At 33.4% G+C, this 27,559-nt stretch overlaps 1 protein-coding gene across 1 annotated transcript in view; it reads left to right on the top strand.

The window, feature by feature from the left end:
- Positions 1–14,167, top strand: part of Lrriq3 (leucine rich repeats and IQ motif containing 3) — a 92,709-nt gene extending 78,542 nt beyond the window's left edge. Inside the window, exons 10-11 of the mRNA XM_048352135.1 lie at positions 7,623–7,868; positions 14,115–14,167. Coding sequence (XP_048208092.1) covers positions 7,623–7,868; positions 14,115–14,167 — 299 coding nt within the window. The remainder of the gene's footprint in view (positions 1–7,622; positions 7,869–14,114) is intronic.
- Positions 14,168–27,559: the final 13,392 nt, after the last annotated feature.

Genomic DNA, 27,559 nt, shown 5'->3' with positions numbered 1-27,559 from the left:
ATATTATTAGTAATCATGTGAGTAATAACATGTGGTATTCATTTTCTAACATTATTTTAAAATATTTTAAAATAGTCCAGAACTAATGCAAGTTTTAAATGATTTATGGACAAATTACATGTGACACCAGATTGGCAAAATATTAGTTTATATATTTATATGTAGAAACCATAAGCTGAAAAAATAAAAATGAATATAAACACTTAATCTAATGTATCAAATATGCTTATCTTTTCATTTCAAAATAACCTCACTATTCACCTATTTTCTGAAACAAAATGCAACCACTCATCCTGATGCTTTATGCTATCTAACTAATCAACAAGTCCTACATCTCTATCTGTAAAAGACACCCCAAACCTCACTGTTCTGCAACTTCATAACCTTTAGCCTTCACTACCATTGTTTGTCTGGACCTCACTGGTAGTGTCATCCCTCTCCTGCCTTAAACTATTGTAGTAAACATTCACAACGGTTCTACTGTTTTCTTTAAGGTAAAATCACATTTATAACTTCCTGCCTTAAATGGCTCCCATCTCAACTTTTTTCTGTGACATGCAATGCTTCATAGTGTCTGCCCACTTGTTTACCTCTCTACCTATCTAACCTCATCTAACACTCTTCTTGCTCACTGGGTTCCGAGTGTGTTCTCTTTTACCTCTAAAGTGATCAAAATAGTTTTGTGTCTTTTATGGTATCTTCACTTTTCTTCTACAATGTTCATATTCCTGTGAGTTTCTTACAACTTTTTCTTGTCTATTTGATCTGAAATTTACCAAGTTTCACTTGAACAGTATTTGCTGTCTATCCTGTATAATTACTACAACTTTGCAACCTGCCACTTAATCTTGGTGGTTATGCCTCAAGTCTATTTGATACTTCATTTATGAGTTTGATATCTGTCTTATCCAACTACAATAACATTTTCATGAAATTTGTGAACATGCTCGTGTTAATATATACCTCATTTCCCTTAAAAGTTCCCTTAAACACAAAACATGTTACACTTTGTGTGCTAATTTTTTTCATGTATATTTGATATATAATTGCTATGCTTAGTAGCAAAGAACACATATTGACTAAAGAGGAATGAATACTGTGTTTTAAAACAAAAAAAAGTTTACAATAAAAACTAAGAACAGGGAGTCTGAATAAGAAATTCCTCATTTGTGATCTGTGAGCATTGATTTACAAGCCAATAAAACTGTGAATGAAAGATTGGAAGGATAGATAAATTAATGAATTAGTCAAATGGCTTTAGAAAGTTCACAGTTATTTAGCTCTTTTTTAAATCATGTAATTTTAAGTAGCTGCCATAGGGGAAAATTTCTACCTTTTACATTAATGAAACATTGAAATTGAGAATTGAGATCCAAAACTGGATAAATTGTTACATAATTTTTAATATAGTAGGCACATTTTCTAAAAAGAACATAAGATAGAAGACTCATTAAAACACCAGGCTGAATTACAATTGAAATGAACTAGATAAATAATTCAGAAGTAAGAAAAATGAACTGTAATAGGAGTATAAGTAGCAATTAAGTCCTTCCATTTCCTTATGAATGGGGCAGTGTCAGTCCTTCTGGTGGAGTAATAGAATTTCATTGTGTATATGTACCACATTTTCCTGGTCCACGCATCTACTGAGGGGCATCTAGGTTGGTTCCATATTTTGGCAATGACAAGTTATGCTGCGATGAACATAGTTGTGTGGGTGGCTTTTGTGTGGTCTTGCTTGTAATCTTTTGGGTAGATGCCCAAAAGTAGGGCTGTTGGGTTGTAGGGGAGCTCTATGTTCAGCCTTTTTGGGAACCTCCACACTGCTTTCCAGAGAGGTTGAACAAGTTTACATTCCCACCAACAATGTAGAAGGGTTCCCTCTTGGCCTACATCCTCTCCAGCATTTATTATTGGATTTTCTGATAATGGACATTTTACTGGGGTGAGGTGGAATCTCAGTGTTGTTTTGATTTGCATTTCTTGTATGGCCAGTGATGTAGAGCACTTTTTCATGTGATTCTTGGCCATTCTCATTTCCTCTTCAGAGGAGTTTCTTTTTAGGTCTTTAGCTCACTCATTGAGGGGGCTGTTGGTTCTTTGATTATTTGTTTCGGAGGAATTTAACTTTTTGAGTTCTGTGTATATTTTAGATATCAGGCCTTTGTCCGTTGTATGGCTGGTAAAGATCTTTTCCCAATCTGTGGGCTTTTTGTTTATCTTGGAAGCTATGTCCTTTCCTCTACAGAAGCTCTGCAGTTTGATACAGTCCTACTTGTCTAACATTTCTTTGATTTGTTGTGTTTCTGGGCCTTTATTTAGGAAGTTTCTACCATTGCCAAGGAGTCCTAGAGTTTCTCCTATTCCTTTTTGTGGTGTTTTCAGGGTATATGATTTTATTTCGAGGTCTTTGATCCATTTGGAATTGATTTTGGTGCAGGGTGATAAATATGGATCTAGTCTTATTTTGTTACAGGTGTTGACCCAGTTTTTCCAGGACCATTTGTTGAAGAGGCTGTCTTTGTTCCAACCTATGTTTTTAGCTCCTTTGCCAAAGATTAGGTAGCCATAGGTCTGTGGGTTCATTTCTGGGTCTTCAGTTCTGTTCAATTGGTCCTTGTGCCAGTACCAAGCTGTTTTTATTACTATAGCTTTGTAATACAACTTAAAGGTTGATATTGATATTTCTCCTTCACTGTTCTTTCTGTTTAGGATTGTTTTTGCTATTTGGGTTTTTTTTATTGTTCCATAGAAATTTCTGAATTGTTTCTTCCATTTCATTGAGGAATGGTGTTGGGATATTGATGGGTACTGCATTGAATTTGTACATAGCTTTTGGTAATATTGCCATTTTCACTATATTAATCTTCCCAATACAGGAGCAAGGGAGGTTTTTCCATTTCTTTAGTTCTGCCTTTATTTCCCTTTTAGTGCTTTTTAAAGTTCTCATCATAGAGTTCTTTCACTTCTTTGGTTAAGGTTATTGCTAGGTATTTTGTGTTTTTTAAGGTTATTGCTAAAGGTGTTGCTTTTCTGATTTCAGCCTCACTCTTCAGGTTCTTGGCATATATAAAAGCCATTAATTTTTGAGGATTTGTTTTATATCCTGCTACTTTGCCAAAGTTTAGACCCATAGAAACATAAATCCTATGGTGTCCCTCATTGGGAATAGCTAGTACATGATTAAGCTAGTCATGGTAGAAGATTAAAATAGCCCTATAGCTACACCCATATGATCATATAAGATTATGCCAAGTGAAATGAACTCCACGTTTTGGAAACAAGAGTTATACCACTCTTGTAATTATTTTCAACATGCCATGTGAAACAGTACTTCTTTTTTCTGTCTGTTTGATTGTTTTTTTTTTTTTTAGCATGTTTCTCTTGTATTCCCTTCCTGTGGTTGTACCCCTGCTACCACTATATTTCATCTGAATACCCTGAATACTGTTTATACAGGTATAGAACTGGAGAAGTGAAAGGGAATATGAAAATTGAGAGACAAAGGACAAAAAGAGAAACCATTCCAAAAGCAATATTTACAAAACTATTTGGTGTAAACCAACCACACAATTCTTGGGGGGAGACAAAAAGGGGAGGGGGAAGGGAGAGAGATGAAGGAGGAGGTAACCAGTTGAACAAGAAATGTACTCACTGCCTTACATATGAATCTGTAACCCCTCTGTACCACACTTTGACAATAAAGAAAAAGTTTAATATAAAAAAGTAGCAATTAAGAATCCTAGATATCTACTTTATAAAAATTGACTATATATACCTTCTGAAAATTCTGTGAGGCTTCTAACACTTCTGCTTATTTCCACTTTGGAAATTCTAACACTAGGACTTTTCAGATGTGATTCTTGTAAATATTTCTTGAATTAATTTATTTAGAAATATAGTATGGCACTTTGGCCTTTCCAAGTGCTGAAAATGAGGCTTTACACAACATCTCTTGTTCTCTACATATTTTAACTGATTATATAAACAAAAATAAAGTGGGGGGAACAGTAGGGAGCAAGCAACTGTCTCTCATCTTGATTTGTATTTTAGAAATTTGCTAGATTCTGTCGGGAGTGCTGCTCCAGATAAACAAGGCCTAACTTTATACTTTTAGATAAATGTTGAGCTGGCAGATGGTGTTACTCCAGTGGTAGTGCCAATTCTGAGTGAAAAAGCCAAGCAGTATTGTGAAGCCTTGAGTTCACTGGCATTGCAAAACAAATAAAGAAATGAATAAATGATGGTTATATTATTGTTACACTACAGATTTTAGGTACTGACAAAGGGACCACAGATTATATTAATGGCCTTTTAATCTACATTGAGTTGAGGAATGTTTCTTCATTTTGTTTATTATGTATGAAACTTTTCAGTTTACTCCCAAGGAAATTGAAAGTCTTCTGTGCATATTTGTATTTTACACTATTTTAGGGGCTGCAGAATATGTTAAGTAAGCTACTTAAGGTTTCTTGTACTGAGATTTCTGTCTCCATTCATAGATGGATAGCTTCTGCTTTTTTTTTCTTACTAATTTAATGCAGATCTCATCAGCTCTTTCATCATTTTCACTCATGATTCTATTGTTTTACTTGAGGGAGTTTAATGTCCCTAAAATTTATATTGTTTTGGCAAAAACAAGCTTTTGAATAGTAAGTTTCTTTGTAATGTTACATGATTAACAATTGTAATCTGTTAAATATCTTTATGGAGGACCTTTTTGCCTATTAAGCATTTAGTCAAGGGTTCCTGAGAACCAACTATGTGTGTAACCAGATTTTCTTCAAGATTTTGTACCCTAACCTCTACTTTCTATGGAGTTAGAAGTGACTTTAATGTCTGCCTCTCATAGATTAACACACTGTTTAAGTCAATGGCTAAGTAATTTTTAATTCTGATTTTGCATTTCAAACGGCTAATTCTATTTTCTCAGAAATGTAAAAAAATATGTACTAGTATTAAATAAAATGGAGTCATTTTCTCATATTACTCACTAAGGTAGGTAAAGAATTATTTCAATAGCAGTGTGTAAAGCAATGTTTGGAAAATATATATCACTGTATGTCTAGACATTTCCTTACAGTAAGCTTGTGTTAGAGATGACCTCATGTCACTTTTTCCCCTTTCTATTTGTACCATGACACGACAGCTTGCATTATTTTATGTCAATGCCCTTCATATCCAAAGGTGATGTCACTGATGGCAATGCTTGCCGTGTGTATATAGACAGTTGACCTTTAGACTGTCTCACTGGAATTATATTTATTGACAGTTCTTTAATTCAGAAATAAAAATACCAGCTTGAGATCTATTGTTATTGAAAGTTATTTTATTGGGTAGAGAGCCAATATTGTACATACAGAACTTTATGTAATATATATATTATTTTTGTGATTATCTTTCTTAAATATAATAAAATGGCAATATTAACACAAAAGTACAATGTGTGTAGACCTCATGATTTTATTGAAAGATACTTTTTAACTTGCTAGAATAATCAATTTTAACCTTAATGCTCTCATCAGTAACTTATAAAACTGATGCCATTGACAAGATGAAGCAAGGCAAAGCACAAAGTCATAGGGAAAATAAAGTTGTCAGAAGAGAAGATACAAAAAAAGGCTATTGTGATGCAGAAAGAAGTACATATTATGTCTGATATTTCAATTTCCTTTCATGAATATTTCTCAGTTTTCATTACAGAGATGTTTTCAACTGAACTTGCTTATTTGTCTTATAGTAATACAGTCTTACAGTATTTTTGTGCTTCATATAAAATACATAGTGTCTTTGAGAAAATGGGCATCAGAAAACACCACATGCATTTTTTTTTAATTCGTGGTCATAAAACAGAAACAAACATTGGCTGTGGATGTGGCTTCACAGAAGGCAGAGTACCTCCTAGTAAGCACAAGGCTTTAAACCCTAGTACTGCCCACCCCCAAAGAAAGTAAAGAAAAAGGAAAGGAGGAAATAAAGAAATCAACAGCACAAGACAGAGAGCCTAGAAATAAACCCACCTATGTAATATTAATTAATGTGAATGAACTTTCTCACAACATAAGTATACTGGAGAAGAGCAGTCTTCTTGAAAAATTATGTTGAGATACCTGAATATTCCCAAGACAAAAAAAAAAGACCCCTAATTTATGTGATGCATGAAGATCAATCAAAAATTGTTTGAAGACTTAAACATAAGTCTTGAAACCATGAAACTCCTGAAAATGCAGATACAGCACCTTGACATCACTTTTACCAAAATTATTTCCTTTTAATTTGGTACTGAAAGAAAGCAGGGAACAAAAGCAAAACAAACAAGTGAGACTATTTCAAACAAAATTATCTACATAGCAAAGGAAATAATCAAAAGGTAACATAAAGAATAGGAAAACGTTTTTTATAAATCACATCCTATTATAGGATATATGTACCATACATATCCAAAAGGTTGTGAAATATATAAGGGACTCATACAATTCTAGTAGAAAACCAAGTAACTGAACAAAAAAAGTGAGCAATGGACCTGAATCAGTTTTTTCCAAAGAAGTGTGTGCATGCACTTTGACAAAAAAAAAATTATCAAAAAAAAAAGAAGGGTGTACATGGCCAACAGGCTAATGAAATTAAGTTAAATGTACATAACTTCCAAATAAATGAAAATTAAAACTATAATAAGACATTACCTCACATATGTTAAGAGGGTTATTAAGAAAAAGACAAAAGACAACAAGGGTAGATTAAGATCTGGAGGAAACAACCCTTATGGGAATGTGAATTATGTATGTGCTGCCCCAGGAGCAAACTGGCAATGTAAATTAGTACAGCAATTAAAGGAAACAACCTGGAGGTTCCATACAATTAAAACAGAATTATCATATGACCTAATAATTGCCTGTCTAGGTATAGTCTTGAAGGAAATGAAATCAGTATGTTGTGGAGAAATCTGCTCTTCTATATTTATTGCACCATTATTCACAATAGCTAAGGTATAGAAAGAACACAAGTGTTTGCCAATAAAACATCCTGTCATACACATATGCGCACACAAAAATCTCTATTCTCTTCCTCTCTTCATCCCTCCCTTTTCTTCCTTTCCCTCCCTCCCTTCCTTTCCCTTTCCCTCTCCCCTTCTTCCCCCACCCCCTCTCTTACTATTCAGATTTAAGGAAGAAAGAGATCAGGCTTTTTTTGTGATGATGTAGATGATTCTGGAAGATATTACATATTACATGAATTATACAGAAACAATAAGAGACACTATTATCTCACATGAGGTGTTATTTAAAACATTCAAACATATATATGTTTGATATTCAAACATATATATATTCTATAATATATGTAATACATAATATATGATATATAATATAGTATATACTATATACTATATAATGTAAATTAAGGAAGTTCCAGAACTGGCACAAAAATAATGAAGAGATAAGACACATTCCAGTTCTTTCCTCTATGGGGGATGAGACTCTGTGTGTGTGTGTGTGTGTGTGTGTGTGTGTGTGTGTGTGTGTTGAATACAACCAAAGACATTGTGAGCTACTTAGAAAATAGATAATAAAAATACAGAAAATAAACTTTGGTCTCGCATGTTCATTTGTGGTATTGTATAGGTCAGAAGAAGTTTGGAGGTGAAAGTAAGAATGGACCATTGGATGTCAGTTTTCGGATATCATCCTTCAAACTACCCATATATACTGCAGATTCATTGAAGTATGTTTCATTATTGAAAAAGGAAAAAGAAGCTTATTTTCCTGAGTATGCTGAACTGTTTTCCACCTCAGATTCAAAACCAATAATTAAAAAAGATATAATCTCTGAGAACAATATAAGAGAGTTTCTTACAACACAGAGAGCTGGTATAACATTCCAAATATTTAATGATATAGATCAGTACTTCAACACACAAAAGAAGGAAGAGCATCGTAATGAAAAAGTAACAGCAATAGCCACAGCGCAACTTGCCCAAAGAACACTTAACCTGAGTGTTCGTGAGAAATTAAATAATAAAAGATATACAGCACAAAATCAATTCATAAGAGACAGTGAGACAGTTCAAAAATGCTTGCAACAATGTCGGCAGGACAGACTCTACTATCTTAAAAAAGGTAGAGAGAAACGAGTTCAGTTTCTAACAGAGAAAAACCTAAAGGTTGAAGATCGTATACTGGTTCAGAACATAAGTAATGAGCGTATTTTTCTGTCCAAGAGAATGGATAAAGTGGATAGAATGAAGAAGAATGATGCTATCTTAAGACAGAAATACCAGACTACTCAGGAACAATTAAGAGAAGAAAAACATCGAAAGCATTTGCTTAAGCAAATGAAAGAGCTCAGGTAAGTACAATTTAAGTATAACAAAACTTTTAAAGTCAATTCACTGTGAATATTACACACTAAATATTGATTTTTGTTTATAGCATGACATACCATACATTGGAAAATGGAAATCAACAAAGAGAATAATTGTGCAGTAATACATTATTACCAAAGACTGCATAAAGACCAATTCTTCTCCCACCTCTCAAACATATCTAACAAAACCTACTCACTTATAGTTGGTATTGTTAGAAGTAGAATTTTCATTACCTCTTGACTAGTGCTAGAAGCCTCTCTTTTACAACTGAATTTTTTCAATATCACTTCTAATGTGTTTTTATATTTATCTTATCTTAAAGCACTCTCAAATAGAACCTTTTTTTAAAAAAAATCCTAACTCTCTAATTCCAATATTCATAATGATTCTAAGAATTCATATTATTCCATTAGCATATCCATCTCTTCATCCTTTCTAAACTCATTTCCATTGCTAATCTATAAATTTCAACTGTTGTAAAAATAAGTTATGTCATTGCCAGTAAGTACATTGATAGCTTGCAATCACACAAGGAATGAAATGTAATCTCAGTTTTATCTAGAGTATATGATACTATATTTCTTATTGTACCTTCTGTCACCTTACCATACCTAAGAATATTCTTTGCTATAGATATTCTGAATTATTCTCCCATCTTTACTCAACTTGGCACTTAGGAATAATTATGACCTTACCAATAGTAACCCCTTTTTTAATTCTATAGAAGTTAACAACAATGTCATTTTTACTTTTAATTTCTACCGTGCTGAAATTTAGTCCCTTTCATTTTTATTGTGATTCCTTAACAGTTTACTTAACTATTTAAATATAGTAGTTGCTATGATAGCCTTACAATAATTGTAAAGTGTTTTATGAAATAATGTCCTGTTTTCTATTTTAGTGCCTATTGTAATGCTTAGATTACATACTTTTCAGTAATGTTTCTGGATGTATTGATATGTTAATGCTTAAAAAGCTACAGTCTTATCCTGGGCATACATTTAATTTAAGACATACAGTTAATGTTCAAGATATGAATTTATACATATATGTACATATATTTGTATATAAGTATATGTGTGTGGATACACACATGTCTTATATAAGAATATAGAATTTATAGTATTTTATATCTTCTGAAATTTTAAATAAATTATCTTGTTATATGAGTTTTTTTTTTGTTTTTTTTTTTTGCCTGTCCTGGGTCTTGGACTCAGGGCCTGAGCACTGTCCCTGGCTTCTTTTTGCTCAAGGCTAGCACTCTGCCACTTGAGTCACAGTGCCACTTCTGGCCATTTTCTGTATGTGTGGTACTGGGGAATCGAACTCAGGGCTTCAAGTATACAAGGCAAGTGCTCTTGCCACTAGGCCATATCCCCAGCCCCGTTATATGAGTTTTAAATAATATATTTTCCTTATCCTCATTGTTAGCATTTTAAGATATTTGTGTTATTTATGTAAAATATATGTAAAATGTTTTTAAATTTTTCCTTTGCTCAATTTAAAATACATTTTTCTTAATGAATACTTTATACAAATATATCTTATTTTTCAAAGTAATTTTCTATAATTTGCTTTTATTAAAACTGTGTTTTAGGAAAGTCAACGAATTAATAGCAAATATCTGAGATATCAAATGCAGTTTAGTGCAGTAGTCTATTGAACATTAGAGATCTAATTAGGTTATTTTTTCACACTTATTTGAGCATCTAGCCATATCTTATTTGTAGAGGATAAAGAGTCAAATGAGCTTCCCAGTGTATGATAACTGAGTTGACTTCCCTTATAAAATGCTGTAAAGGGCTCATCCTTTCAACAAAGGAATAATTAATGTTTTGGTTATATGTGATATGCTTGTCTCAAAAGCTACTACCATACTGAATTTTTACTTTAAATATTATAAAGACTAAATATTAATAAGCAGAATCTATAACTCAGTAATCAAGTCTGTCTATACCTTTCATAATTTTTTGGACATCATACATTTTATGTTGATGATTACTTATTAATCTACCAGTCACTTGGCCTACACAACTCTAATAAAATCCCATAATTAGTGAAATCATTACTAAAAATTAAGCTTTCTGATTCTACCAAGTAGAACTAAGAGAACAAAAAGAGCAAAGTGGGGCAGCAGGAAACTCTTCACTTATAACATTTATAGAATATCTACAGGAATATTAAAATCTGAACTTGAAATGTCTGAGTCTACATGTCAAATAAAAGATGGTCATGGTATTTCCCAAGATATTGACAGTCTGAGAAAAATATTGTTACTATTATGGGCAAAAAAATCCATGTTTATATTTAGTATAAAAGATTGAAAAAATAAGGTAGCTATTAAATTTTCTTTTTGTTCTTATTTGGTCATCAATTGACCGCTCATGTTTCCATTTTTATTACTATGATTTCCATGTATTGATTTATAAAACTTTTCTCCAACTTTGGTAATAATCATTGTAAATTACTAATTGTTGAGAAGCATACTCTTGTTTTTTTTTTTTTTGTTTTTTTTTTTGGCCAGTCCTGGGCCTTGGACTCAGGGCCTGAGCACTGTCCCTGGCTTCTTCCCGCTCAAGGCTAGCACTCTGCCACTTGAGCCACAGCGCCGCTTCTGGCCGTTTTCTGTATATGTGGTGCTGGGGAATCGAACCTAGGGCCTCGTGTATCCGAGGCAGGCACTCTTGCCACTAGGCTATATCCCCAGCCCCGAGAAGCATACTCTTAATTAGCTAGCATCAATATTTTTGAATTCTAAACAACAATTATCCTTTAATATGAATTAACTCAATGCCTAGATGCATTAAGATCCTTTCATCACCTGCAATTGTCTTACGTATAAAATTGTAAGCTCTTGTCTGGTTTTGGCTAAAATCTTTTTTCAGATCTCGTTTTACTTTCACCACACATTTCAAATACATGATGATATTCATTTCTGAAAATTTTCCATTATTTACTTGTTGTCATGTCCACTGTGGACTCCTGTTCTTCAAATATTCTTTTCATTTTTTCTGAGCAGTGTTTCTGAAACTTTTCCTTTCATTATCCCCTCAATACTTACAATGCTACACTAGCAGTTCCTACTTTTTTTTCCAAAGAACAACATTGTATTTATTTGTACTTATTATGTTTAACTGAACTCTTTGAAATAACAGAAATCAACTCTATTTTTCTTTTTTTAAATATACATATATATTTATTATCAAACTGAATTACAGAGAGGTTACAGTTTCATACATTAGGCATTGGATACATTTCTTGTACTGTTTGTTACCTTGTTCCTCATTCCACCTTCCCCCCTCCCCCTTTCCCTCCCCCCATGAGTTGTTCAGTTCATTTATACCAAACAGTTTTGCAAGTATTGCTTTTGTAGTTGTTTTTCTTTTTTTACCCCGTGTCTCTCAATTTTGGTATTCCCTTCCAATTTCCTAGTTCTAATACCAGTATACCCGGTTTCCAATATACTCAGATAAGATACAGAGAAATCAACCCTAAAGTAAAGTAGTAAATGTATACTAAATTGTTAGTTACCTGCATTGATTGCCCCAAAAATTTTGACACAGCAAAACTCCTTAAAGACACGTGAACAGGTTCAGTGCACTTTCAGTGGTTTCCAATTACCTATCTTCATTTCTTGATTTCAAGTTGAAATCATTGGAAGATGACTGGCTTCTAGATTCATGACAATGTTAATTTTACAACCTCCAATTTTAGCTGCTTCCTCATCTGTTTCTTGTTTCACTCATTAACTACAAGAGCAATTTCGAAACAACTGCAAATTTCCAATTCAAGCCCCCTTCTGGCCCTTCCTTCAATAACCTACTTTGTATTTTTCATAAAGGAATGGCAGGTCTTCAATGTTGAATTTATTCAACTTACTATGTCAACATCTAAAAATTTCTATACATTATGAATTCATCCTAAATTTTTCCTTTGATTTTGTAAGACTAATTTCTCATTTTCATGTTAAAAGTTAATCATCTCTCTCCTTAGGTTGTATAAGCTTTATATGTTAGAATAATGGTGTGCAAAAAAGATGAATACAATGTTCTCATCCACAGAGCTATGGACTTCCATACCAGTGGAAATACAGTGACAGGTCTCTGTACATGGAAGTAAGAATATTAATTAGTCTATATTAAAATAAGGAAATCATTCTGGACTATCCAGATGGGCTGAATGTAACTACATTGGCCTATAAGAACAGAAGCAAGAGAGAGAGAGAGAGAGAGATTCACAATCAGTTGGATTTGACATGGCATTGCATATATATATATATATATATATATATTAGAAAGACAACACATGAAAAGCATGAGAACAAAATGAATTCTTACCAAAAACACAAAAACAGAATAAGCCTAGAAGACTAAAAAACCTGAAGAAAACTTATAACCCTAACTAACATGTTGATGAGAACCTATGCAAGAAAACCAACTGAACCATACTATGCCAACTTCTAGGTCATGAAAACCATGAAATAATATGAAGTTTTTATGGAAATTTGTTATATGAGATAGAAAACACATTCCATCCTTTTGCCTTGTTTGCAAGATTATTTTGCCTCTGCTGAGTCCTTTACATTTCCAAATAAATTTCAAGTTGAATAAATTTTAATAAATTAGAAACATGGAAATGTAATTCATTCAAAGAAATTATAAACTAATATAGTTAAAATAAATTTAAATGTTAATTCAAAATGAAATGTTCTTATCTGCTTCATACACAAGTGCCTTTTTTTCTTGAAGAAGGGAGAGATTAATAATCCTGTCATACAATTCTTGAACATGGTAAAAACTTTCTTTAATGTAGGACCTATGTAATTTCTGTAACATTTTATAATTTGCAGGTATAGACCTTACATTCACTTTATTAAACTTAGACTTAGTTATTTTATGGTGCTGTAATAATATTCTAAGTAATATTATTTACTTTATTTTCCAATTATTTGATGCTGACATGTATGTGTAGCTATATATATATATGTGTATATATATGTTTCTTATACTTCATTTCTTTTAAGCAATTACATTTACAGTAGATACTAAAGCTATCTTGAACTCTAGACTCATGATAGTAGGAATTAAGTTTCTTTGAATGGAAATTAATGGATAGTCTCTTCTCAATTGATGTTAAGCATATTAGTTCATTTACTTCACATTTTTATTTTTAAATTTGTTTTTATTTTATTTTGTCTACTCCTGAGCATTGCACACAACGCCTTTGACATGCTAGTTAAGTCCAAGCTCAGTTCATTTTTACTATACCCTGTAAATGGAATTTTCTCTCTTCACTATACTTAAAAAAGAAATGGCCGGAGAGCTTGAATATCTTGTCTAAAAATCATAGAATTTCAGTTTAAATCTGGTTTTAAACTACAAAAGTATAGCTCTACTCTCTGTGCTCTTAAAGAAAAAGCATTATCTTTTAGTAGTTTATAGAAGGATCTTCATTCATCATCATGTCATTGTCACCCCTACTTCTCTATATTTATCTCCCTGGACATTATTGCATGCCTTTTTGGTCATCTAGGCAATAGTTCATGTAGATTTACAGTTTTAGGAAATAGAAAATGGATGAATCCAATAGAATTATGAATGAATAATATAAAAGTTTTTTAAATGGAGTTCTGACTTTTTCCCCTCTGCTTACCTTTATTTTGAATATATATAATTATGAGTAATAACAAACTTTTGGTATGGTTTTGGTAATAAAATAAAATTTGATTGGTTTTCTTATTTCTTCATAGGGCTAAAGAAATACATAAAAGGCACTGTGAAGAAAAGTTTGTTTTTGATATGATAACGTTTCAGAAAGCCTATGCAGGTCTTCAAGATGCCAAAAGAAAAGCTGAACTTATGAAATACATGTCAACTCTAAAGGCCTCAATGGGTCAATAATATGATCCATTATCAGATTGTGTTACGATAATTTTAAATTGTAGTCATTCTTCTCATACAAATGATTTGTAAGTAATAATCTGGAAAGGATACTTAATATTACAATATGAATTTATATAAATATCTTCTAAATTATAAAAATAATTAAAAGATTTGTGTTGGTCATAATTTGGCTTAATTTTTGCATGCACAAAGATTCATTAAATAAGGACATTGCCAAGGAAGAATTAAAACTTATATTACAGTAATCAGTATTATCAAGGCAATCATTATATATTTTTCAGTTTATCTATGTATAGTAACATTTATGCCACTTTTATTTACTCTGGAAACATTAGCATAGTAATTTCTGCACCTACAGTAGACTTTTATTAAGACACTGTTTAATACACTATTCTTATTAATTTATTTATTGTCAAAATGATGTAAAGAGGGGTTACAGTTTCATTTGTAAGGCAGTGAGTACATTTCTTGTCCAAATTGTTACCTCCTCCCTCATTTTTCTGCTACCTTCCCTGCTCCACAATTCCCTCCCCTCGAGTTGTACAGTTGGTTTACAGAATATTGTCTTGTTAAGTATTGCTATTGCATTGGTTCACCTTTTACCCTTTGTCTCTCCATTTTGATGTTCCCTCCATTCCCCAGTCCCAATAAACATATATACAATATCCATCATACCAAAATCAGCTACAGTGACACCGGGGTAAAACCATGGGGAAGAAAGACAAAAGAAATAGGCATGATTTCTCATGGTATAGAAAATTACAACAACAATGATTAACCATGTATTTCCATAGCATGGAGTTCATTCCATAACATGGAGTTCATTTCACTTAGCATCATCTAATGTATTCATATGTAGCTATTGAGCTATTGTGATCTTTTGCTAGAACTATCCTAGACATGTATTACAAATGAGGGAAACCATAGAATGTATGTTTCTGTGGGTCTGGCTCACTTCACTTAGCATGATTTTTTTCCAAGTCTTTCCATTTCCTTATGAATGGGGCAATGCCATTCTTCCTGATAAAAGCATAGAATTCCAATGTGTATATGTACCACATTTTTTTGATCAACTCATCTACTGAGTGGCATCTGGGTTGGTTCCATATTTTAGTGAAGGTACATTGTGCTGCAATGAACATAGTTGTTCTGGTAGCTTTAGTGTGGTCTTGCTTGCAATCCTTTGGGTAAATGCCCAAAAGTGGGGCTGCTGCATCATAGGGAAGCTCCATGTTTAGCCTTTTGAGGAACCTCCACACTTCTTTCCAGAGTGGTTGAACAAGTATACACTCCCACCAACAGTGTAATAATGTTCCCTTTTGGCCACATCCCCAGTAGCATATGTTGTTATTAGTTTTCTTGATAATAAACATAGTTACTGGGGCGATGTGGAATCTCAATGTTGTTTAGATTTGCATTTCTTTTATGGCCAGTGATGTGTCTCTTCACCATTCTCATTTCCTCTTCAGGGAAGTCTCTCTGTAGGTGTTTAGCCCATTTATTAAGGGGCAGTCGGTTCTTTGAGGATTTGTTTTGGGGGAACTTAGTTTTTTGAGTTCTAAGTATATTTTAGATATGGTCCCTTGTCTGTTGTATAGCCAGTGAAGATCTCCCAATCTCAGGGCTTTCTATTTAATTTTCAAGCAATGTCCTTTGCCATGCAAAAGCTCTCCAATTGGATGCAATCCCATTTGTCCAACCTTTCTTTGATTTGTTGTGTTTCTGGGCCTTTAGTAAGAAAGTTTCTACCTAACCAGGGAGCCCAAGTGTTTCTCCTATATTTGTCTGCAATGTTTTCAGGGTTTCTGCTATTACATTGAGGTCTTTGATCCATTTGGAATTGATTCTGGTGCAGGGTGATATATGAGGATCTAGCTTTAGTTTGTTACAAGTGATAGCCAAGTTGTTAAAGAAGCTGCTTTTCTTCCATCTTATTTTTTTAAGCTCCTTTATGGAAGATTAGTTGGCCATATGTCTGCAAGATCATGTCTGAGACCTCAGTTCTATTCCATTGGTCCTCAGGCCTGTTCTTGTGTCAATACCAAACTCTTTATTACTATCGCTTTGTAACTGAGTTTGAAGTTTGGTACTGATATTCCTCCAGCATTGTTCTTCCTGCTTAGTATTCTTTTTGTATTGGGGGTCTTTTATTGTTTCATATGCATTTTTGGGTTAATTCCTTGATTTTATTAAAGAATGGTGTTGGGATATTGATGGATATTGCATTGAATTTGTAGATAGCCTTTTGCAGTATCGCCATTTTCTTGGATCATGGAAGGTTTTTACATTTTCTTAGTTCTGCTTTAATACACTTATTATTTCGATCACCTGCTTTTACATATTTAATTACATTGCCTACTTATCTTATTAAAATAATTTCATATTTCTTTCTCAAAGGTTTCCTCCATGTATCAATTATTCATGCACATAAAATTAGAAAAATAAAAGACATTAAGAGTCTATTAGGCTATGCACCAATGACTCACAAGGTAATCCTAGCTACTCAAGAGGCTGAGATCTGAGGGTTATGGTTCAAATCCAACTGGGCCAGAAAAATCCAGGGAACTCTTTTCTCCAATTAACTACTAAAATGCCAGAAGTGGTTCTGTGGCTCAAATGATAGACCCCTGGTCTTGAGCAAAACAGCTCAGGAACAGTACCCAGGATTTGAGATCAAGTTCTAGGACAAGTACACCCACTAAGGGCAACAAACAAAAATAACATTATATTAGGCATTTCCATATACCATGGCAATTTTAAAGTATTTTTAGTTTTGTCTTTTTTTTTTAGTTGTTGCTGTATATGTGCATACATGCGCATGTGTGAGAGAAAGAGACTATGAGTTTGACAATTTACAGATATTCGGAAGCAGAGAATGGAGAAATGGGGAAACAAAAGAAAATATGTACACTATATAACTGGTCAAAAAGCATATAGCCTGTAGGAATGTTATCTATATTAACTTTGTCTATTTAAATTACTTAACACTAGTGGTTGAAATTAAAAAAAGACAACTGGTAAAATATATTTCATAAGACAACTATTGGTGGTTCATATGTGTAATCTTAGATATTTAGGACAATGTGATCCAGAGAATCATGATGGTGATGATGATGATGATGATGATGATGATCATGATCATGATGATTCAGGCTAGAGGCATGGCTTATATGACAGAGCACCACCTGAACAAGAAAACTAAAGTGAGTTCAAGTCTTTGGGTTTAAACCTCAGAGCCAGTGCCCCATTCAGAGCATTTTTATAACATTTGTATACATTTCCAGTTGAGTTTTCATATATTTAGGTGGATAAAAGTATTACTATATGTTGATAATACAGCTTAATTCTACTCATCAGCTTCATATGGACACTTATAAAATTCTGTTTCTTTATGCATTCTGGAATTTTATCAGTCTATTATACATTTTTGACAAGTGTTTACAATATTGATTTGATTATCCACTTTTGTTTCTATGTTGTACTGCTGCCACATACTTGTAGTATTTTGTCAATTTTCTGTAAACTGATAACTGTTAAAATCTATGGCAGATACTTATGCTTTCCTGTTCATTACAAGATAACTAATGGGCACATCTTACTGGTATTTCTAATTATCCTGGAAAGAAACAAAAGGTGATGCCATTGGGTAGAAAGTGTGACAGACATAAATTTTCCATAGCAAGTTAGCCAACCTCTGTTATGCCAGTAACTTGCTATGGAAAACAATGCATATGTACTATGGGATTTAATGAAAAAACTATGATCTACATTTGATACAGTTGTTATAATACTTGAGAAAAATTTCTAAATAAAACAGCACATTATTTTCCACAAATACGAAGGGAATACTTTTGAAAAGGTAGATTTGAGGTACTAGAGGCAAACATTGCCTTCCTCTTTGTAATAGGAGGGTGGTTTTCAAAAACTATTTCTGCAAGATTAAAGGAAACAACCAAAGATTCATGACATTTTTTATTGCTTATATTTTGAATATGTCATCCATTCATTCTATTTATTAACCAAATATTTGTTGTCTTTCCTCTATTATACTATAACTTTACAGCTTCTATAATACAACATATTCTCAGCTGTTTTCTTGGTTATTTCTACAAATGTGAGCTTCTTGGAGGTAAAGAATATTTAATCTTTTGTCTCTACTACCTTATATTTAGGCAAATATTTTACACACTCACTTTGTGTTATGGTGTTATAGCTCTTCTCTTAGTTAAATGTCAGTCTCATAACATTTACTGCTACTTCGTCTTTATGTGTGGAAACACTACAAACCTCCATACTAGTTGTGTCTCTAGCCAAACTATATCTCCTCAAATTTCTAAAAGGCAGTTCTACTTTGAAAGCCAAGAATATGTTCATTGCATCATTATTCACCATTGTGAAAATATGGAACCAAATCAGTTGCCCCTCAGTAAATGATCAAGAAAATGTGGTACATATACACAATGGAATTCTAAACTTCTATCAGAAAGAATGGCATTGCTCCATCTGTAAAGAAATGGAATAACTTGGAAAAATCAAACTTCATACATTAAGTGAGCCAGACCCAAGGTAATATAGACTCTATGGTTTTCCTCATTGGTAATAATTCATATATATCTAGGATAGTCCTAGCAGAGGATCACAATAGCTCAATATTATCATATATGATGATGCTAAGCAAAATGAACTCCAAGATATGGAAACAAGTGGTTTTTCATTGTTGTTGTTAGTTTTAATGTACTATTTCAAAGTATTTCTTTTTTCTCGCATTATTCTTCCCTATAGTGTAGCCCCTGTTGTCACTGTATTTGAATTTGGTACCAAGGTACTTTGTTACCTTGTTTATAAGTTTATCTGAATTATGGAAGGGAAGAGAAACATCAAAATGGTGAGACAAAGGAGAAAGAGCAACCCAATGCATCAGTGATACTTCTAGACAATATGTTGTAAACTAACTGTACAACTTGGGGGGGGGTGTTGGGGAAGAGGGAAGGTGGTAGAAATATGAGGGAGGAAGTAACAAGTTTGACAAGAAATGTATTCACTGCCTTCTTCATGTCACTGTAGCCCCTCTCTGTACATCATCTTGACAATAAAATAAAATTAAAAATAAAATCGAATTTACTTGCTTGTTTTCCTTGTCCTACACTTGTACGTCTCACTTCTCTTTCTAAACTCTTCAAAATTCATGTATAGCAACCTTTTACATAGTTCATCATATTAATTGCTTAAAGGATGTCTTTAACTCATTATAGCATTCTATCTTACCTATTTATTATGTAATGAGAATGTCTTTAATGTAGAGACTGGCTAGCTCTACCAGGAAATTTTGCCAATTTCCTTTTCCTTTTCAAAGCTCGACATGCTGCCATTTCCCATCCTCTCTTACAATAACCTGAATCAAATGATTGAGTTGCAATTAATAAGATTTGGATAGAAGCTATTTAGCTCTTCCAGGTATGTCCCATGTCATGATCCTTCCTGTACTTTGACACCGTGTAAAACAAGTTAAAGACCATTAGCAACTAGATGGAAATAATTTGTTTTCTTGCATCACTGCTTGGGATTTGAACAAGAATACTTTTGCACTTTACATGATCCCAAATAAAACTCAATGATATTAAGTGCTTATAACATTATCAATTACATTAAGGTAAAAACTTACAGTGATTTAATCTATAGAGCTTATTGTACCAAAAATAAAGGTGGTTGTAGCACAAAAACACAGCATATATATTATCATTCCCAGCCTAATAAAGAAAAAATTACTAGGTCTACTGATAGTCTAGCCAATGGTTGGCAATGTTTTTCTCTAAGGAACAGACAGTAAATGCTTTATGACTTTGTTGACCACAAAACTTTCATTTCAAAATGTTAATAAAGTTACTCTAAAATGTTTCATATTAATATAGATTTATGTAGCCATAATTCTGTGGTATCATAAAATGAATTACCATGAAAACAATTTATAAGCAACTAGGCAAAATAAACTTAAAAGAAAGTGTCGTTCTGAATCCAAAGTTATTCAGGTTACAGGGAAAAAAAAATGAAGGAAAACAAGGCTAGGACCAGAGATCTCTTTCTTTGATGAATGAGATACTGGTAACAGGAAGACATCTACCTCGCAACCTAGTAAAGTGTCCTTCAGAGAAGCAGTGGCCACTGTTGTCCTAACGCAACCATCTGATTATATCAGCACAATATCAAAGAAAACAATAGAGGTTATTTATCAATCTTTTTTCCTTAAGTAAAAAATAAATCTGCATTTTCTGTCCAGTGAAGAGTCTACCAATCTAGATTATGTGTTCATAAACTTTATAATCAGACCCAATCTTTGGCTTTGAATCCTTGGCTTCTGTACTCCTTATATGTCTTACAGAAAGTTATTGAGGCTCTATAGAAACTACAGCTTCATTTGTAAATGAGATAATTATGGAAAAATTTAGGACATTAATATGGCATAATCTTGTTAGTGGAATTTAAGTAAAAGTCGAGATTTCAATATTATTTAAATAGATAACATAGTCTCCACCTTATTAACCCTTTAAAATGAGAATTCTATTTGCTATTATGTCACTGTCACAACAACACTTTCAACAAAGTTGTGAATCTATTTGCTTAATCAAATAAACAGTTTTAGCCTTTTTTTAAATTTCAAAAATATCCAGCACTTAATTTTCCCTCCTTTATCTAACCACAATTTCTATGCTGTTATATACTGTTCATCATATCCTTACCTTTCTGAAAATTTTGGACTCCTGAAATTTTTCCCTTAAATGTTTTTGCTTTTCTTTTTGGAGAATGTCTGTCTCTCCCTATTACCCTCCTCCTTCCATTCAGGTGGAGTCATAATCCTCAAGGTGATATTATTTATAGATGGATCTTTGGAGGTGACTAGGTCATGAAGGAGAAGAATTTATAAATGAGATTAGCATTTTTGGAAAAAAAATCACCCCAGGGAGTTTCTTCATTCCTTCAGCCATGTAGGGCTACAACAAGACTGTTATTTATGAGCCAGGAAGCAGAAACTCTATAGAGACACCAGTTCTGCCAACAGCTTCTTTTGGATTTCTCATCCTCTAAAACTATGAGATACACATTTATGTTTATTCATTACCCAGTGGATTGTAACTCTGAGCTCTTTTACTCAAGGTTGGTGCTCTATCATGTTGAGCCACAGCTCCACTTCTGGTTTTCTGGTCATAAATTGGAGATAAGTATCCCATAGGCTTTCCTACCTGGGCTGGATTTGAACTCTGATGCTTAGATCTCAGTTTCCTGAGTAGTTGGGATTTTAGGTGTGAGTTGGCAGTACCTAGCTGGATAATGTTTTTAATATAGAAGTCTAAAGAGACTGTTTAATTCTTCCACAAACAGCTACTCACTCTGAATGTGTTTCCAGCTTTATATCCAACTGACATTCCCTGTGTAATCATAAGGTCTCTCCAAAGCTCCGATACCTTTCTGACAATCTGCTGCACATGTTTTCTTGCATGTCCAGATGGCACTCAGACTAAACATGTTACAAATGAAGTCATGCATTTTCCTTTCAGAACCCATCTATAGGTAACTCCTAACATTCCTTTAGACTTCACTCCTTATAAAGGCCTATCTTGTCCATTTTCTTCACTCATCACTCCCCAAACTCTGATACTCAGAATCTCTATAGCTGTTTTGCTGTCCTGCATCTCCCTCCAGAAAGCAGAGATATTCTTTGTGTTCCCATTGCTACAGGATAAAGTGGAAAGCTTTTACTATTCTGAAATTCCTCCATTACAGATGCCCTTGTTCCATGGTGTGCTTTGTGTACTTCTGCCTGGGTTTTCAGCATTCAGGAGAATTCTTGGTTTATATTTTCTCATAGTGCTTCTGTGTATATGTTACAGTGGTACCAAGTATATTACATAACACTAATTTGGTCACACTTTTCTGTCAATTGACTGTAGATTCCCTGTGTTCTATTATTTTATCCTCAATGCTTAATAAATCAAGAAAGGACTATTTGATTATATTCTAGTAATATATTGAGCTACTTTGCTTAGCTCTTGAAATAGATTTCAAAACAAAAAAGGATTGCCTTTTAAAATATTTATTTTTAATGAAAAGATTATGTCCTGTGAAGAGGCAACAAAATGATGAATGTATTTTACAGATTTAGAAAATAGATTTAGAAATAAGCAGTCTCTGTCATCAGAATTTCAAGAAGAAATTGCCAGTCGGCACTATCCTTTGAATTAACCATATCAATTATTGTTCAACTTCGGAGAAATCAACTTTTAGTTTAAAAGCTCCATTTGTAGTAATTTCAAAAACCACCCACTCTTCCTTCTTTCTCTCATTTAGAAGAGAAAAAAATCCCCACAAACTTGAGAGAACATTTTTTGAAGAATTTTGCTTCTTCTAAAAATGTGGTCCTTTAGATAAAGAAGAAGAGTGATTATGAGAGTTAAATAAAGAATGAAGTACTTTATCATCACTTTGGAGAGAATTCTTCACACACTACCTGCATGCATAATTGCCAACTATGCTATTCCTGGCCTCCCACCTCCCCTCTTGCTGCCACCCTCCTATCCTAGAATGCAGAGTGCAGTCAGAATCTTTCTCATTCCCAAATCTTAAGATTCACAAAGTGAAGTATCTTAGAAAAGATGAAAGTCACTTGGTAAACATTTAGACATAGTTTTCTTCCATTTGAGGAACCAGAATTATAAGTACAGGTTAGAGTAGTCAGACTAATTTGCCTAATTCTGGACCTTATACTGGACTTTTGCCTTATGCTGGACCAAATAATGACTGACCTGTATGGTAGAACTCTATAAGAAGTGGCCTTGATCACCTGATATCAATGCACAGAATAGTCTTATCTAACTAAACAAAAACCAAAAATATACCCTGTATATGTGTTCATAAGTCTCAGTATGCACATGCATTTTCTTATTTACATAATATGAATATGAGAGTTTGTATGTGTAAATGAGAGCAGAAAATGCTTAATGCTGAAAAAATAGTGAGTGCATATATACTCAACAAAGGATAGATTCTTTGCACTTAGTTTCTAATGTGGAAAAATATACATGATCATTGACATGTCATAAGGAAAGGGTTTTTGTTGTTTAGTAATAGAGTGAGAAAACTCATAAAAAAAAGAAGAATAAAACTTAATGCCACATCAGACATACATGTGTAGAGAATAATTTTCTTTGGCTATGCATCACAAGGAAGCATCATATTATAAACAACTAAATATGAACATATAGTGAGAGATGTCTATATTTGCAAGTATGTGTGCTGTATTTTATATATGTATATAAATATATGTGTTGTGTGTAGTGAATGTATGTGTGATCAGTAGTAACAAGTATAGTGAATCAAACATAGCAAGCACTTAGAAATCATTTTTGAGCACATGAACAAATGAAAGACATTGAATGAGTAGAAACCATGGACAATGATGCTCATTTCAAAGTCACACATTCACTCATACATACACCCCCCTCACACACACACACTAAATAAAATCACTTATATTTCAAAAGTATTAATCTGTGAAATGAGCCAAAGAAGTTGAACTCTGAAATCTTCCTAAGACTGATATATTTTTAAACAATCAAAACTAATGAGTTTTGTAAATTTGAAAAATTAAATATGAAAAAAGTAACTTCAGGCCCTGGAAAAGCTTGACTGTCAAGTGCATTCACCTGGCACTTTCCTCAGAAGAAGAAATGGATAGAAATGGATATACATATACATATATATATATATATATATAAGTATATGTATATATAATGTCCAACTACCTAATATTTTCTTTAAAGATAAAAATTATATAATTCCACAGAGTAGGAAAGAATGAAGTTAGGTATATTATATACTGTGTACAACACAATCACTGTGGAAATAAATTCATTTGAAGTGCCACTAACTCCTAAAACAGCAAGAAAAATCATACTTAGAAAGTGATCCCCTCTTATTGTTCCAAAATGGAAATATTCCAGTAATTAATGAATGCATATCCTAGAAGTTTTCTCTTTGATTTTCTTTATTTTTGTCTCTAGAAACTTTATACTCATACAATATGCATCCATTGTACTTTGGAAAGGGCATTTCAACAGATTTGATTTTCTTATATATTTTTTGCCTTTCAAACAATTTGATGAGTTGCTTCATTAGTCTTTTGGTCTCTCTGCCTCTCCTCCATCTGGCATCACTAGCAGATGGAGGCAGAATTGCTCACATATAAAGGGACATACTTTAACTACAAATATATCATGAAGTTAGCAAACAAAAATAGTTTTGTCATTACTGGATAGGAAAAATTATATGTTTGATCTATTATTTAATGTACCTGTTATTGAATATGGACTTTCACAATTCAATTTGGTGCCTAGACTATGACCTACTAATGGTGGTTCATAAAATTATTTGAAATATACTTATCAAATACCTATTATATGCTGTGAAAGGAGCTGAGAATAAAACAAGGACAAAATTAGACACAATGTTTGGTCTTGAAAAATGTATAAATATATGAATCACTTATTTAAAATAAATTAACACCAAAAATAAACAAACAAATAACAAATAAACAATAACAAATTCTGGCAGGAATATAGTCAAAAGGGAACTCTGTTACATTGTTGGTAGGAATATAAGCTTGTTCAAACACTTTGGAAAGTAGTATGGAAATTCCTCAAAAATTGAACATACAGACATTCCATGACTGAGTAATTCCACTCCTGGGCATTTATCAAATAGAACACAAGGTCATACTAAACCTATGAGGATAATTATGTTCATTGTAGCATTATTTACCATAGCCAAGATACTGAATCAGACCAGATACCTCTCACGGGTCAAATGGATAAAAAAAAAAAAAAAGATGTTATAGATTCACAGTTGAATTCTACTCTAATCTATCAGAATGAATGATAGTGTACCATTTGTAAAGAAATGGAAAGATTTGAAAAAATATATACTAAGTGATCTTAGCCAAACTCAGAGAAACATAGGTTTCAGGGTTTTTCTTGCTTATTATAGCTAGAATGTGTCTCTAAATCTACAAGTAAACACACTGAGTAGTACGCAGGAGTTACAAATGGATTAACTGAAGTGTAATAAACTCTATGGAGACTACAAATAGTATACTTCTTTAAAAAAAAAAAAAACAAAAGTCAAAGCCTAAGAAAATAAGTACCAAGAAATGGGAAATTGCAAGAGGTAAGGGTGAGGCTAAGGGGAGAGAGAGAGAAAAACGAAGGGGAAAGGACAGAGAATGCAGGCAAGAATTCATTATCACAGAAATGAGAAATACAAAGGAAGGGGTGGGTTGAATCAGGGTGATCAAGTGATGACACAGATCAAGATGCATTGTACTGGAACAGAACCAAAGACCCAGAAATGAACCCTCAGAACCATGGCTACTCAAGGAGCTAAAAAATAGGATGTAAGAAAGACAGCCTCTTCAACAAATGGGGCTCACAAAAATGGCTCAACACCTGTAACAAACTAAAACTAGATACTTATATATCACCCTTCACCAAAATGAATTCCAAATGGATCAAAGACCTCGAAGTAAAAACAGATACCCTGAAAACACTACAAGAAGAAACAGGAAAAACACTTGGACTCCTTTGCACAAGACGAAACTTCCTTAATTAAGGCCCAGAAATGCAACAAATCAAAGAAAGGTTGGACAAATGGGACTGAGTCAAAATGCAGAGCTTCTGCATGGCAAAGGACATAGCTTGCAAGATAAATCAAAAGCCCACAGACTGGGAGAAGATCATTACTGGCCATACAATGGACAAAGGCCTCATATAAAAAATATATGTAGAAATAATAAAATTAAATTCCTCCAAAACAAATCCTCAAAGAACCAATGGCTCCCTCAACAAGTGGGCTAAGAATGGCCAAGAGACACATGAAGAACTATTCCACTTCATTGGCCATAAAAAGAAATGCAAATCAAAACAACGTTGACATTCCACCTCACCCCAGAAAGAATGCCCATTATCAGGAAAACTAATAATAACAAATGCTGGAGGGGATGGGGCCAAAAGGGAACCCTACTACATTGTGATGGGAATGTAAACTTTTCAAGCACTCTGGAAAGCGGTTTGGAAGTTCCTCAGAAGGTTAAACATAAAGCTCCCTAATGAACCAGCAGCCCCAAAAGATTACAAGCAAGACCACACTAAAGCCACCAGCACAACTATGTTCATCGCAGCACTATTTGTCATTGCTAAAATATGGAAACAACCCAGATGCCCCACAGTAGATAGATGGATCAGAAAAGGTAGTGTATATACACAATGGAATTCCATGCCTCTGTCAGAAAGAATGACACTGACTTGAAATGGAAGGACTTGGAAAAATTATACTAAGGGAAGTGATCCAGACCCAAAGAAACATGGACTCAGGTTTCCCTCATAAAGAAGAATTAGTATATGTCTAGGACAGTCACAGCAGAGGATTACGATAGTTGAATAGCTATGGTCATATGAACACAAAAGATGATACTAAGTGAAATGAGCTCCAAGTTATGGAGAAAAATTGTATATCATTGTTGTAATTATTTATTTTATTTTATTTTTTTGGCCAGTCCTGGCGCTTGGACTCAGGGCCTGAGCACTGTCCCTGGCTTCCTTTTTGCTCAAGGCTAGCACTCTGCCACTTGAGCCACAGCACCACTTCTGGCCGTTTTCTATATATGTGGTGCTGGGGAATCGAACCCAGGGCTTCATGTATACGAGACGAGCTCTCTGGCCACTAGGCCATATTCCCAGCCCTGTTGTAATTATTTTCAACATGCCATGTGTAACTGTACATTTTTTTTTCCCTCTCGTATTTCCTTCTCATGGTTTTACCCCTGCTATCACTGTCTCTGATCTTTGTACCCTGGATACTGTATATATGGGTATTGGAACTAGGGAAGGGAAAGGGAATACTAAAATCAAAAGACAAAGGATAAAAGACAAAACATTGCAAAAGCAATACTTACAAAACCATTTGATGTAAACCAACTGTACAACTCATGGGGAGTGGGAAAATGGGGAGGGGAGAAGCTGGGAAAAATGATGGAGGAGGTAACAAGTTGGATAAGAAATGTACTTGCCTTACAAATGAAACCATAACCCATCTGTACTTCACTTTGACAATGAAGAAGGAAAAAAAAGTACATTATACTAAAAACTGGTTTGTTAAATAGCAAAAAATATCTATCTATGTATCTATCTATCTATCTATCTATCTATCTATCTATCTATCTATTAATAAGGTTTCAAGCTATGCCAGC

Source organism: Perognathus longimembris, chromosome 7, assembly GCF_023159225.1.
Source record: "Perognathus longimembris pacificus isolate PPM17 chromosome 7, ASM2315922v1, whole genome shotgun sequence".
In the NCBI taxonomy this organism is placed as follows: domain Eukaryota; kingdom Metazoa; phylum Chordata; class Mammalia; order Rodentia; family Heteromyidae; genus Perognathus; species Perognathus longimembris.
This window is presented reverse-complemented; position numbering and strand designations above follow the sequence as displayed.